The 15,453-nt window shown below is 39.6% G+C and overlaps 1 protein-coding gene across 3 annotated transcripts in view; it reads right to left on the bottom strand.

Moving 5' to 3' along the window:
- Positions 1 to 302: 302 nt before the first annotated feature.
- ELMO1 (engulfment and cell motility 1) overlaps positions 303 to 15,453 on the bottom strand; it is a 242,510-nt gene continuing 227,359 nt past the window's right edge. For 2 of the 3 annotated variants that reach the window (XM_075271179.1, XM_075271180.1), the window contains 4 exons: positions 13,033 to 13,140; positions 4,891 to 4,973; positions 3,357 to 3,434; positions 303 to 2,496 (listed from right to left, as the gene is read on the bottom strand). In XM_075271179.1, coding sequence (XP_075127280.1) covers positions 2,296 to 2,496; positions 3,357 to 3,434; positions 4,891 to 4,973; positions 13,033 to 13,140 — 470 coding nt within the window. In that variant the 3' untranslated portion in view covers positions 303 to 2,295. The remainder of the gene's footprint in view (positions 2,497 to 3,356; positions 3,435 to 4,890; positions 4,974 to 13,032; positions 13,141 to 15,453) is intronic. The other variant, XM_075271182.1, reaches the window with a different exon arrangement.

Here is a 15,453-nt window from a genome sequence, read left to right as displayed (position 1 = left end):
TGCATTAAAACACTGCCCTGCATTGGAAAAAATACAGTTAGTAAACTAAAACATTTCTCTTGAATCATTGAAAAAACTGTATGGGATTCATATGGGAAGAAAGGCTTTCTGGATCATGTGAGCCTTGGAAACATATTGTAGTAAAGATATATCATCTGATTAGGGTTGAGCGATCGGGATCGGAAAAGATCGGATTCCGATCCGCGATTGAGTAAATTTCACGATCGAGATCGGAATTCCAACCCGATCTTTTCCAGTGGGATCGAGATTGGAGGTTATCTCAAGATCGGCTCAACCCCAAAAGTGACTTTTCCCATAGAAAAGCATTGACTAGGGTTGAGGATCGGGATCGGAAAAGATCGGATTCCGATCGGCAATCGAGCAAACTTCACGATCGAGATCGGGAGGAAAATGATCGGAAATCAGATTTTAAAATCGATCTTGAAATCTCAAGATCGGCTCAACCCTACATCTGATGTTTCAAAGCAACTAGTTATATCTTTTGCTGAATGTTTAATTGACCATATAATGATCCACCTTAAATAGATTATCAGGGGAATCATAAAGTTTACCAGTGTATTCCCTGTACTGGTTAAGCTTTACTTCTACAATACACCTCGGTCCCCCAGAGTCCTGTTTATTATCTTTGCGAAGGCTGGAAAGCTTGTTCTTCTGTCGATTGGACTCAGCTCTACCCGGGTTGTGGGTTGATTGATCAGAGATGATCATGTGACCTCTATATGGGGCATCAGTGGAGGAGGAATGGGAACAAGAGTTCTGGCCTCCCCATCTGCCCTCCACAAAGGTATTATTTCCTGGCTAACCCCTTTAAAGTAGATCATTATATATTCAATTAAACCTTCAGGAAAATGTATAACTAGTTGTCTTAAGAGAATTGTATTAGGTTCTAAAAATGGTCTGCATTTTCCCCCAGAAACAGTGCCACCCCTGCAGGTTGTGTCTGGTATTGCATTTATTTAAATGAGGCGACTTAGTTTCAATACCAGGTGAAGCATAAAAGTTACATTGTTTCTAAGGAAAAACAGATCTTTTCTCTAACCAAACACAACGCCATTAAGGATGGATACATATGTGGCAGAAAATTTTCTTTATGTATGTGTTGGCAAATGTATGCATGATATGCATTTAGAAATCTGTAGCACATATATACTAAACATAGAGAATGCTACCCTAAAGTCTCAGATTTTTTTTGCTTTGTACATCTTGTGGATCTTCAGTTCTGCAAAGAAAACTGCAACAATTGCGCTACTTGTGAACCCAGCCTAAATTCTTGACTGCAATATGTGATGTGTGTTAGTAAAAGTCTCAGTGATCTTCACTATCATGTTTACTGTTAGTCGATATTTTATTAAATTAGAATTTAAACAAACTGCACAATATTTTCCTGAAATCGAAGCCTATTATACATTGTAGAGTTTAGAGCCCAGAAGCCATACAAATGTGCTGTGGATAACAACGCCATGTACTGCCACATACAGACTACATAGCTGTAGTGACCAGTAGCTAAAGCTTCCGTTTGCTCTATCACTTTGACCAGCATGTCTTAGTAATATATGCATTGTGTAAACATCTAGGACAGCCCAAGATGTACCTTACATTTATAATATTGATTCTGTGTCATATGATATGTTATAACAGTGTGTACTGCTCTGATATTCAACTGCCCAAATTCTGTGGGACAAGTCTGAGATTCTATATATATCTCAGAAATATTAGACTATCTTAGCCGTTTATGACATGAAGTCATGGCTTTCTAAAGGGAAGATAGTTTCTCTGTGTGACACAATGACTGCGCTGAATGAAGTCAAGCTGGCGATATGACTACTAAACTAGCAAACAAAAAAGGAGAAATTTCAATACGCCAAAGCGGTTTTCAGAACATCAGTAGCCTTCTTTAGTGCCTCCTCTATCTCTGAACAGAACGAGAAGCAGCATTGACAGTAATGTCTGTTCACTTTATAGCTCCAGAACATAAAGCTTAGGGCACCACATTTCGGCGGTGCCGTCATAGTTGGCGTGTCATTTAAAGCATTATAAATATGGATGTTTTTTCTAGAGCTTCTATGGCATTAGCCTTTTATGATATGTAAACTAAGTTAACTTGTATAATTTGCGCAGTATGTCAGCCAACTAACATGGCCTCATATTTGGAAAGACTTTAGTGAACATTGGGAATGTCTCAGTTGAAACTACTAGACAGATAGTGAAATATGTCCTGTAACAGTCTCCAGTTCCAGTAATTCCAGTTGCGATATGAGTTCTAGGCCATTATTCTCAGTTGCAGTCATATACAAAATCGTAGTTGCTAGGTTCCTTTGGAATAGGGGGTGGGGCATCAGGAATTTGTATATTTTCCAGGTCTAGGAGGCGGAGTTTTATTTCCATGCTAAGCAATGTGTCCATGTCATGCCGAGTTTGTTCACTGGTCATGTCCTTTCCAAGTAATGCATTAAGTCCATCTGTCCAGATACAATACTGTGGAGAAATGAAAGATATCACAGATGAGCAATGGCAATGTCCATTCCTTACAGCAGTGCTACCTCACAAAACCTCCCTGCTCTAATGGATAGGATATTTTGGTTTTACTAGGCCATTGCATAGTTAATACAATGCTAAATGAACACATACACCTACAGTGGTATAGAAACTAAGTAAATGTCATGCTAATGTATGCCTGTGTCACCATGAGTTTCAGAGAAGCTCATTTAAAGGGTGAAAATCATTATGGCTGCACTTCCTATTGAAGAACAGGTCAAAAACTCCTTATTTACTGATAAATTGCACATTTGACATCCACTATGACCTCAGGTCAAGGGAATTGATTGCTTGAGCTGTAAATGTAACTATTTCTCAATAATATCACAGTTTTGGTATTGCCAATCCAATACTGAGATCAGCCCTCATCTGCTCTGAGACATGCTCTAAACCCTCATATTGTTTGATTTCTATTTGGAAATGTAACTCTGGCCCTGATTATCTTTGTACCATAGATAAGGAAGGCAGCACGCTCGCTCGAGCTGGGTACCCTGGGGAGATGCATTATGGAAGAGTCTTGAATGAGGGGTCATGCACTGAAGCAGTGGCGACACAAGGGACCGTGATAAAACACTTTACTGACAGTGTAGTGAATAAATTATACAACCTCCTGGCAAAAAACGCAGAAATAGAAGTCTATAATGTAGCCACTTACAGTACATAAGGTCAAAATTTAAATGAACAGTTTTTTATGTCTATTCATAGAGAGTCCATAAAAGCTAAGGTAAGCCTAACGCACCTGCTGATATACGATAAAAGAAGTGACATGCTGATAAGCTGGCACACGATTCACCACTTACCTCATGTTTATCGGGAGCAATGAAATTCAACTGACAGTTGGAATCATACAAGATTGAAAAGGCCAACTCAAGAACCTCCTGGATGAAGAATAAGACAAATAATTGTTACAAGAAACCAGAAAGTCCTTTCCAGTGAAATTTACATCTTTTAATGGCTTCAGATTTCTTTTACTTGATGACACAGCCATTTTATTGTTTATTTTCCTGCCCTTCAAGAGGTAAAATCTGCGGATTTTCTTTATTTGATATATTGAGTTCAAATAGTGAGGCCAGAAAACAGCAATCTTAGGAATTGTGATTTTTTTTTTTTCTTTTGTTGCAGCATTTACCATGCAGGATATATTAGTTTATATTTAAATACAGTAGTTCCAGACATTTTTGGATGTGATGATACAAGTTACATTTTTTTTTTAAATTACTTTTATTTTTTAAAAAACATCTACCTCGTTTTGGCTTTTATTTTTAGACTTCCAAGGGCACTAAATACTCAGTTGTTAATAACTTGTACAATACACTGCAATACGTCAGCACTTCAGTGTACTGCTCCAGGGGCTTCTTTATACTAAAGGGGTTTTGTTATTACAGATACTCTCCACAGGATAGGGAATAAGTGTCAGGTCCCAGGAAGAACGGGAACGCCTTGCATCCTCTATGCCAATAAAGCGCCACTGCACTTGCCTGACCCACTGCTTTATTCAATTCTATGTGTTTTCTGGATATTGCGGTCCTGGAAGCTCCATAGAAGTGAATGTCTGTAATGACAAAACCCCTTTAAGCCCTATCAGAGGATGGAACCCTATGGTAACTCACCACCAGGGTAAAACCTCTGTAACTGGAGTTACAACATCACCAGGTGCTGTTCACACTTGTGCCATGACTTTAGTTTAAAACATTCTAATGACAGCTATGTCAATTTTATAAATGTACAGTAGTCAATCCTCATAGACCCCATATGCTAGATCCTGACACTCCACATTTCTGATGGGTATAACAGACAAATATTGTGCTAGAAACCCTGGTGGAGGCTCTGTATACCAGTGTGAACAAAGCCTAATAGACATAATTTGTTTGTGGTCTGTAGACGTGTCTATGAAATGACAGTATCCTATATGATTAACCTCCAGCCTCATACAGGCTATCTAGCCATAATGTGCAATAAGTATGACCCTTATTGCTTACAAGCACATCAGGAGCAAATCACATACATAATTCCCATATTAACAGTAAAGAGAGCCAATTTCATTCTTACCTGGATTTGCTAGTTTCATTATTATTATGTAAAGTGATTGGTTATACAAGAAAAGTACTCTTTCCATTAGTAACATGGATCCTGACACTTTGAAGCTCACAGTATAATTATCTGACTATGAAAGCTTCAAGACAACCACACGCGTCATCTCTTAATTATAGACTTGCTTAACAAAGTGACAGAAATTGTGCCATTGGGAAGACACCAGGAGCTATGATGAATCACTATAGTGAGGCAGGAAAACACAGTTTATCCAATATTACATATACAGTTATGGCTTCTCACCTTATTTTGCTTGAGGGCTCCTTTCTCCTTCATGTGAGGACATTCCTTACCAGTCACTATTGCTTTAATGTCTGCTACAGGCACTGTGCATATAAAACAAAGAATACATATTATCAAAAGAACATTGAGTTGTCACTTAGACGTGGATTCATAGACTCGGATTTTGGCGCAGAAGAGATTTTTGTAACTTCATTCACCTGCTCCATGTGAATTAGCAGAATTCTACATATTCTGTCTGTCAGCAAAAAATTGAGATAGAAACTAATCACAGTACCTTGTATGGCTGTCAGTACAGTTTACAATGATGTATTTCTTATTCAGGAACACTGCTTCACTCTTGTAAAAATTGTTCTTTTCTGCCTATCAATGGGCTTCACTAACTGCTGCTCAGCTCTGCCCACTATCTGTATGGTGCATGTCTGATGATGACACTCTGCCCACATCTGAAGCCAGCTTCCTTCACTCCCGGGTACAATGTGCCATCATCACAGATAGAGGAGCCCACTGATGCAAAGTAATGCCCCTAAAGCCCTTTTCTGCTTATTTACATATGGATTAATGAATGGATCAGCGGTCCTGAATAAGATATACATCAATGGAAACTGTGCTGACAGTCCTACAAGGTACTGTGATTATTTTATATCTCAATGTTGTGCTGCAGAGCCCCTTTAATAGATATTTCTAGGAAAAGCTGGAGGATTAACCATGTATGGATTAGCCCCTTTAAATGGGAATAAGCCTTGCACGTCCATGGCCGAAATCCAAGTGTCAGCCTCAAATTTCTGCCATGGATCCTATAGTAGATAAGTGAAAGATCTGTCATAAGTAAATAGTACACATGACTATAAACTTAGACACACACAATCTTGCTTACAGCTAATTGAGGATTTTATAATACAGTTTTGTTTCAAGTGGGTTTCTTTAGCACTTGCAATGGTGGAATATTTCAATAGCAGAACTGTAAATGCTTTCTGAACCATAATACAGGCCCGCTTCACATCTGTGCACAGGTTTCCAATTTGGGAGTCCGCTTGGGGACCCCCCGAACAGAAAACTAATCCGCATAAAAAATAGTTACTTTAGGAAACCGGCAGACCCTATAGACTATAATGGGGTCCATGTGGTTTTTGCATGAAAAATGCAGAGTGAAGGGCTTTTCTCTCCGCATCTTTCACGTGTAGAGGGGAAGGGAATGGCCCGAATGCTGTGAATCGGGCCTAAGAGAAAAGTAATGCATTTACAAAGTGATGGAGGGCATACTCTTATGTACATATACTTTCCTCTGACCTGGGAATGTGACAATAGAGTGCTTGACTATTGACAATTGCAGTTATTTTTTTTTAATCATTTATGGTGTTTCCAAACAAGCATCTTGAATAAGGGAAATATTTCATAAATCCTTGGCCATTGAGTACACATTACCTAACCCATATTCATCTCCAAAGAACATAAATTACATACACATTATGTTAATTATTTGACCATTGTATGAAGAATTGTAACAGTTCTACTTTATATACTTTGTTGGAGTGAATTGTAACTATGTATAAAATATAGATGGCAGGAGGTCTACAAAGCCTAATATTATTTGTTATTGTGAACTAATTGCAGATAAGCTTCTTTCACAACCATTAATCCTGAAGAACAATGACACTGATTTGTATGGCTGTAGGGGATAGAACGCAATATTCTATATTCTTCCATTACTTATTTCCGAGATTTAAGATCCAATACACTATAGTTTCAATCAACAACAACAGCCAGATTAATTTTACATGCACGAGGACCTGCATTTCTGTTTACAGCAGATGCCAAGTTCTCAGCAGTAATTACATTAGGCTGGAAATCCATTGAAAATCTTTTATTTTTATCCTCATAAGCCCCGACATGTTTTAACTGGAGAAATATTACATGCTGAATAATAAAAATAGATTATACAGTACAACAAGTCTTTTTACATGTTATTGTAACCAAAATGAATTATGCATTATGCATAAGATAAAGAATAGCTAAAACCAGCACTGTCTGGCTGTGACAACATTTTCATTTTATCAGTGTCCTGTAATACACTACAGAATGTAAAATTTGCTCGAACAATGAGAAAAATGAAGCTGAGAATACAATATGTACCAATTTTAAAACCTGACAGCTACATACTGTATACAATATAATGACTGTTTTTGTTAAGCTTATCTACTCGAATGATATTACTATATGAGCTAAAGAGTTAAAAGATGTTAATACAAGAGTTAATTAGGGTTAAAAAAAAAAATACACCTTTCACCCATGTTTTAGAGTACCTACACAAAGGTTATCAGACTGGTGGGGATCTGACATTTGGCACCCACAACAATCAACTGATTGAAGGGACTGCAACACTAAAACAAGTAACACGTTTAACTAGTACAGCTCAGTTCTGTTATTAGCGACTGTGCTTTGTACTGCAGCACAATCCCATTTAGCGCTGCGCTCATGAATTCAGCCAGACTCAAGCTATGGGTCTAGTGTACTTTTTCAGCGCTGCTAGCTGGAAAGTGGCACAGCTGTTTCGGACTGTTTTGGCCTGTATCCTTAGTATGCTTTCTTTATATGTGGCATAGTAAAGCGGAATGTTGTATAACTTCTTATTTTTTTTAAATTTAGTATTCTGTAGAGTAGTGATTCATGAACATTTTTGTAATAAACTTACTAACTTATTTAACTTCCTTTTAGCAGAAAAAAGGCTCTAGAGTTCCCCCATATTTACTATGTATGGCAAGTATGTACAGATATAGCAGTTGCCAAAGGTAGGAGATCACTTCAGACATCTGTATCTCGGGCTTCGTACCACACCAACTAAAGTTCTTCTGGTTTTATATGAAAGCTGAGAGCCTCACAAACCAGTGAGTACGAGACAGATCTGTGTAACAATGCTTATTTAGAGCAATACTAGGGAGAACTTTAGAGCTAGTTTTCTACTACAACAAACTAAAATTGCATATTAAAGTATTATAATAAAGTATACTATAAAAATGTTTACCATACCCCTCAATACACAATAGTAAAAACGACATTTTAAGCAGACAAATCCACTAGGAAATCATTTACACATGGAGTTACGCTCTGCTCATTCTGAAAGTAAAACTCGTTCAGAATGAGCGCGTAAAAACCAGGTCCCATTTATTTCTATGGGTGCTGGCATAAGCCCGTATCACAATCCGTATCACAATAGGGGAAAAAAGCCTCCCATTGATTTCAATGGGTAGCACACGTATGCCGGCACCCATAGAAATCAATGGGATCTGGTTTTCACGCGCTCATTCTGAACGAGTTTTTCGCTTTAAGGTAATATAAAAGTATCATTGTTATGTGTAACAAACTGAATCTATATACATTCTGCTTTTATTAAGTCTAATGACCAGTACAATTACATATAATGCAAAAAATACAAAATAACAACATACCTGCCCCAATACAGCCTAAAAAAAGTCTAAAATAGTAAATGATTTTAAGCATAACTAAACTTGTGTTTCTTTGAAATCCTGTTCCCTTTCTTTTCCATTAAGGACTGTATCCTGCTTCTCTATGTGAACAGGTTTGTGTGTAATGTAGGGACAATGAGGGTGGGGAGGGTCATTGCACAGTTATATCTTGCGAATGATAAAAAAATGGAAACATGCTGTTGGTATGGTATGAAAGCAGAGATTGTCATCTCTTAGGCTACATGCCAGTGCTTTGTCAGTGTGCTATCTGCTATCTATTTTAATGGCAAACTGACCCATTTTTTTCTGTGCCCTTTTCTCGTGTGCATGTAGTCTAGGGGTGCTGATCTACCTGTATTATTTCAGGATATAACAGATATATCATCAGTTGACAACACAGCCAAGATTGGGATATTTAGATGCATCTCCTCTTTCATACACCACCAGGAACATGTTATAAAGGCTTGAAGGGATCCTTTCCTACCCTTGTTTTCCTTGCAGTACACACAAGAGATTTCTGCTAGGTTGTTTTAAACTATTCCACAGAAGACTAATAATGCCACCTTACATCTACATATTAAAGCTCTACATTTATTTATTTTAGCACGCACTAATGACTTTACTTGGGAAGAAAAAATTACAAGCAGTTTTTCAGAAAACAGCTATTAGGTTAGGATTAGAGATGAGCGAACAGTGTTCTATCGAACACATGTTCGATCGGATATCAGGGTGTTCGCCATGTTCGAATCGAATCGAACACCACGTGGTAAAGTGCGCCAAAATTCGATTCCCCTCCCACCTTCCCTGGCGCCTTTTTTGCACCAATAACAGCGCAGGGGAGGTGGGACAGGAACTACGACACTGGGGGCATTGAAAAAAATTGGAAAAAGTCATTGGCTGCCGAAATCAGGTGACCTCCATTTTAGACGAATAGTGGATTTCAAATCCGGGTCATATGAGAATGTGAACTTTGTGACTATGAGACAGGGATAGCTGTACAGGCAGGGATAGCTAGGGATAACCTTTATTTAGGGGGGAATGTTATTAAAAATAACTTTTTGGGGCTCTATCGGGTGTGTAATTGTGATTTTTGTGAGATAAACTTTTTCCCATAGGGATGCATTGGCCAGCGCTGATTGGCCGAATTCCGTACTCTGGCCAATCAGTGCTGGCCAATGCATTCTATTAGCTTGATGAAGCAGAGTGTGCACAAGGGTTCAAGCGCACACTCGGCTCTGATGTAGGAGAGCCGAGGGTGCACTTGAACCCTTGTGCACCCTCAGCTCTGCTACATCAGAGCCGAGGGTGCGCTTGAACCCTTGTGCACACTCTGCTTCATCAAGCTAATAGAATGCATTGGCCAGCGCTGATTGGCCAATGTATTCTATTAGCCTGATGAAGTAGAGCTGAATGTGTGTGCTAAGCACACACATTCAGCTCTACTTCATCGGGCTAATAGAATGCATTGGCCAGCGCTGATTGGCCAGAGTACGGAACTCGACCAATCAGCGCTGGCTCTGCTGGAGGAGGCGGAGTCTAAGATCGCTCCACACCAGTCTCCATTCAGGTCCGACCTTAGACTCCGCCTCCTCCGGCAGAGCCAGCGCTGATTGGCCGAAGGCTGGCCAATGCATTCCTATGCGAATGCAGAGACTTAGCAGTGCTGAGTCAGTTTTGCTCAACTACACATCTGATGCACACTCGGCACTGCTACATCTGATGTAGCAGTGCCGAGTGTGCATCAGATGTGTAGTTGAGCAAAACTGACTCAGCACTGCTAAGTCTGCATTCGCATAGGAATGCATTGGCCAGCCTTCGGCCAATCAGCGCTGGCTCTGCCGGAGGAGGCGGAGTCTAAGGTCGGACCTGAATGGAGACTGGTGTGGAGCGATCTTAGACTCCGCCTCCTCCAGCAGAGCCAGCGCTGATTGGCCGAATTCCGTACTCTGGCCAATCAGCACTGGCTAATGCATTGTATTGGCTTGATGAAGCAGTGCTGAATGTGTGTGCTTAGCACACACATTCAGCTCTACTTCATCGGGCTAATAGAATGCATTGGCCAGCGCTGATTGGCCGAATTCCGTACTCTGGCCAATCAGCACTGGCTAATGCATTGTATTGGCGTGATGAAGCAATGCTGAATGAGTGTGCTTAGCACACACATTCAGCTTTACTTCATCGGGCTAATAGAATGCATTGGCCAATCAGCGCTGGCCAATGCATTCTATTAGCGTGAACTGAGTTTGCACAGGGGTTCTAGTGCACCCTCGGCTCTGCTACATCAGATTGCTACATCTGATGTAGCAGTGCCGAGTGTGCATCAGATGTATAGTTGAGCAAAACTGACTCAGCACTGCTAAGTCTGCATTCGCATAGGAATGCATTGGCCAGCCTTCGGCCAATCAGCGCTGGCTCTGCCGGAGGAGGCGGAGTCTAAGGTCGGACCTGAATGGAGACTGGTGTGGAGCGATCTTAGACTCCGCCTCCTCCAGCAGAGCCAGCGCTGATTGGCCGAATTCCGTACTCTGGCCAATCAGCACTGGCTAATGCATTGTATTGGCTTGATGAAGCAGTGCTGAATGTGTGTGCTTAGCACACACATTCAGCTCTACTTCATCGGGCTAATAGAATGCATTGGCCAATCAGCGCTGGCCAATGCATTCTATTAGCGTGAACTGAGTTTGCACAGGGGTTCTAGTGCACCCTCGGCTCTGCTACATCAGATTGCTACATCTGATGTAGCAGTGCCGAGTGTGCATCAGATGTGTAGTTGAGCAAAACTGACTCAGCACTGCTAAGTCTGCATTCGCATAGGAATGCATTGGCCAGCCTTCGGCCAATCAGCGCTGGCTCTGCCGGAGGAGGCGGAGTCTAAGGTCGGACCTGAATGGAGACTGGTGTGGAGCTATCTTAGACTCCGCCTCCTCCAGCAGAGCCAGCGCTGATTGGTCGAGTTCCGTACTCTGGCCAATCAGCACTGGCCAATGCATTTCTATGGGGAAAAGTTAGCTTGCGAAAATCGCAAACTGACAGGGATTTCCATGAAATAAAGTGACTTTTATGCCCCCAGACATGCTTCCCCTGCTGTCCCAGTGTCATTCCAGGGTGTTGGTATCATTTCCTGGGGTGTCATAGTGGACTTGGTGACCCTCCAGACACGAATTTGGGTTTCCCCCTTAACGAGTTTATGTTCCCCATAGACTATAATGGGGTTCGAAACCCATTCGAACACTCGAACAGTGAGCGGCTGTTCGAATCGAATTTCGAACCTCGAACATTTTAGTGTTCGCTCATCTCTAGTTAGGATGCATTATATCCACATTTATAGTCACTGCAGTTCTCTCCCTTCCTTTTTACAGTATGAACACAATTGTGTTGGTTTGGTAACGGAAACCTCAGAGATCACTTAGAAATACTGCTGAAGCTGGCTAGAGCATGTGAAATCTTGCTTTTTCCACATATAAAGACACTAATGCATTATAGCGATATTAAAAATCACATTAAGGGTGCTATAAGGGAAGTATTTTTATTTGCAGTAAAAAGCGTATGTGAAAAACACATATAAAGAAAAGACACATGCACTCCATGTTTCTCGTGACTCAATGTAAAGTGCATATGCGCTAACAAAAAAACTAATGTGCTTTCAAATGCATTTTTATGGCAAATAAACGAGATTTTATGTTAAAGCACCTGGAGGCCATGTTCTAATGTTAAGGTGGCTACATACAGATGAAATTCCACATCATTTTGCAGGTAAAACAGAGGTGCTACCTTCAAAACTGTGTGAAAATCAGTTACTGCAAGGGTAAACACATGGTGCCCTTCTGGGTTCAAATTAATGGGGTCCAACTGCTGGGTTCTCTAGGTAACAGGAGAATGGGGACTGAAATCTCCCTACATCCTCCTTGTGAAATAAGTGCCAGTGTGCTTGTATGACTGATGCTCCAATGATTTCCCTGGAGCTCCTGGAGATTGCAGTCGCAGCACCCCCATACCTTCAAAAGATGTCCAGATCCTACAAGTGCACTGGGGCTACATTCACATGGAGACTGAACTTTGTGACAACTAGTCTGCGACCAGGCTCCATTCTTGTATGTCTCTTCATACACAGAATATTGCTGAAGATCATTTCTGCCTTAGCGCCCATGAGTGCAGATGTTATAAGGGAGTACATACAATGATTATCTGCAAAGTACTAATACTCTCTGGATTTACAATGTCTTTTATGCCTGGGAATGCTTTTCGCACAATCTACAATGCATTTATTCCATACAGTTTCATCTACATCACAGAGATTGTGCAATGTGAGAGAAAGTCTCTCAATATTATTCTTTAGTAATAGTTTATGATTCACTATATAGGCAAAATAAACTTTCATGAGCCAAATTCAAGTCACATCAAATAATATAACATTCTCCAACCCAAAAAGCATCTTACATGCATGTTCATCAAGTATGTAATAAAGAGCATAAGAACAGTGATAAAATTCAGATATCTACTAAGCAAGGTTGAAAAAGGACAGACATCCTTAAGAGGATGATGCCTTCAAGGTGAAAAACACAAAAAACAATAATCTAAATACTAGCAAATGATCATTAATTCAGAAATATGCAAAAGCAAACAAACACATGGTCCAATTATACATAAAAACTCTATTGGGATAAATATAAAGGTTACTTACATTTGTCCTGCAAGTTGTCATGGGGAACCTCTCCTTGAGGACTCTCCTCTAAATCTCCATAGTGTAAAACTTTATGATTGGGTGACAGGCGACAATACCAAAACTTATCTGTAGAAGAGATAAGTAAAGTTCAATACAAAATATTAGAGAATTTATATAATAAATATTTGATGCAAATTTTGTTTGAAATAAATGTTAGTTAAAAATTAAAATCGTTGTGGTATAAAAGCAGTTAGACATTCTTATTGTTCAACTCTTTGAATCCCTCAGCAGCAGCTATTAACCCCTTCCCGCCGATGGCACTTTTTGACTTCCTGACCAAGCTCGATTTTTCAAAACTGACATGTGTCACTTTATGTGGCAATAACTTTGGAACGCTTTAACTTACCAAAGTGATTTTAAGATTGTTTTTTCGTAACACATTGTACTTCATGTTAGTGGTAAATTTTGGTTGATATGTTTTGTGTTTAATTATGAAAAAATTGGAAATTTGGTGGAAATTTTGAAAAATATGCATTTTATAAAGTTTGAAATGATGTGCATTACATACAGATAGTCAGACCGCCAAAATTATATGATAAATCTCATGTCCCACATCTCTGCTTTATGTCGGCATCAAACTTTAGGAGCCCTTTTAATTTTTACAGACATTATAAGATTTACAAGTGAAACAACAATATTCAAAATTTTCAAGAAATTTCCAAAACCCATTTTTTAAGGGACTAATCCAGTTATGAAGGGGTTTTGAAAGACCCTTGTATTAAACCCCCCCATAAATCACCCCATTTTCAAAACTGCACCCCTTAAATAAGCCAAAAACAACATATACCTAGTAATTTAACCCTATAAGTGCTTAACAGGAATTAATACAAAATGGAGGTGAAATTTTCAAATTTGAATTTATTTTACTAATATTTTCGTTTAGCCCTAGAATTTGCACATTCACAAGGGGTTAAAGGAGAAAACGCATCCCACAATGTGTTAGGCAAGTTCTCCCAACTACCATAGTACCCCGCTTGTGGGTGTAAACTAATACATGGACGCACAGCGAGACGCAGGAGGGAAGGCGCGCCAAAGAGCTTTTAGAGGGCAGATCTGGCTGTGATCAGTTTCAGGAACCATGTCGCATTTACAAAGCCCTTGAGGAGTCAAAACAGTGGAAACCTCTAGAAAGTGACCCCATTTTGAAAACTGCACCCCTCAAAGAATTTATCAAGTGATGTAGTGAGCATTAGTAACCCCGAAGTGAATGTGTAAGCTGTGCGGAGTAAATTGGATACACCAAATCCCATTCTATTTTCCCACCAGCTCCTATGATGCGGACGGGGAAGAGGGGCATTCTGGGGGATCAGCTCTGCTGTATTATCTGTCATAAGCTCTAAATATAGGGTGTCCCCTGAAAACGCTCGCACAGCTTATACATTTCCTTCTAGTCGCAGCCACTTATGTCCTAATGATTTGGCGACTTTTGGGGTTTTTGTCTTCACATTGTACAAGGTAGATTTTTATTTTTATTTTCTGGCAATGTGGCCATATGAGGGCTTGGTGTTTGCGGTATTAGATGTACTTTTCAATGCCACCATTTTGGGCCCTGTAACTTATTGACTACATTTTATTAACTCTTTCTGGGTGGGATGTAAAAGGAAACATCAATTCTGGCATTGCTTTTTAGCATTTATTTTTTTTCCCGTGCATCGTACAGCATAAGTAACATGTTACCTTTATTCTGCAGGTTGGTACGGTTACGGCGATACCTCATTTATATGATTTTTTAATGCGTTGCTATTTGTGCAGAATAGAATTCAATTCAGGGAAAAAAATCAATTATTTTTGCATCGCCATCTTCTGAAAGGCATAACGTTTTTATTTTTCACTAGACAGAGCTGGTTGATGGCTTATTTTTTGCGGGAAGACCTCTTCTTTTTATTGGTACCATTTTGGTTTTCAGCTGACCATTTGATTACTTTTTATTGAACATTTTGTAAGGGAAAGGTGGTGAATAATCATTATTTTGTGCGGTTTTCTACGTTTTTTTTTTTTTTTTTACGACATTCGCCGTTCGGGTTAAATAATGTTTTAATTTTATTGTTCAGGTTATTACGGACGCGGCGATACCAAATATGTAATGTTTTTTTCTATTTTTCTTTATTTTACATAATAAAACATTTTATATGGGGAAAATGGGATTTTTGGGGCTTTATTTATTTCTATTTTATTTTAAACTTATTTAAACTTTTTTATTTTTACTTTTGTCCAACTTTTTTTTTCTGTCTCCATGGGGGATTGAAGCAGTGATCGGCTGATCACTGCTTCAATAGAGATACACTGCAATACACGTGTTACACGTGTATTGCAGTGCATAGGAAGCTGTCAGCCTGTGTAGACGCACAGGCTGACAGCTTCATTTACGGCAGGATCAGC

The sequence above is a fragment of the Leptodactylus fuscus genome, chromosome 4, assembly GCF_031893055.1.
Source record: "Leptodactylus fuscus isolate aLepFus1 chromosome 4, aLepFus1.hap2, whole genome shotgun sequence".
In the NCBI taxonomy this organism is placed as follows: Eukaryota; Metazoa; Chordata; class Amphibia; order Anura; family Leptodactylidae; genus Leptodactylus; species Leptodactylus fuscus.
This window is presented reverse-complemented; position numbering and strand designations above follow the sequence as displayed.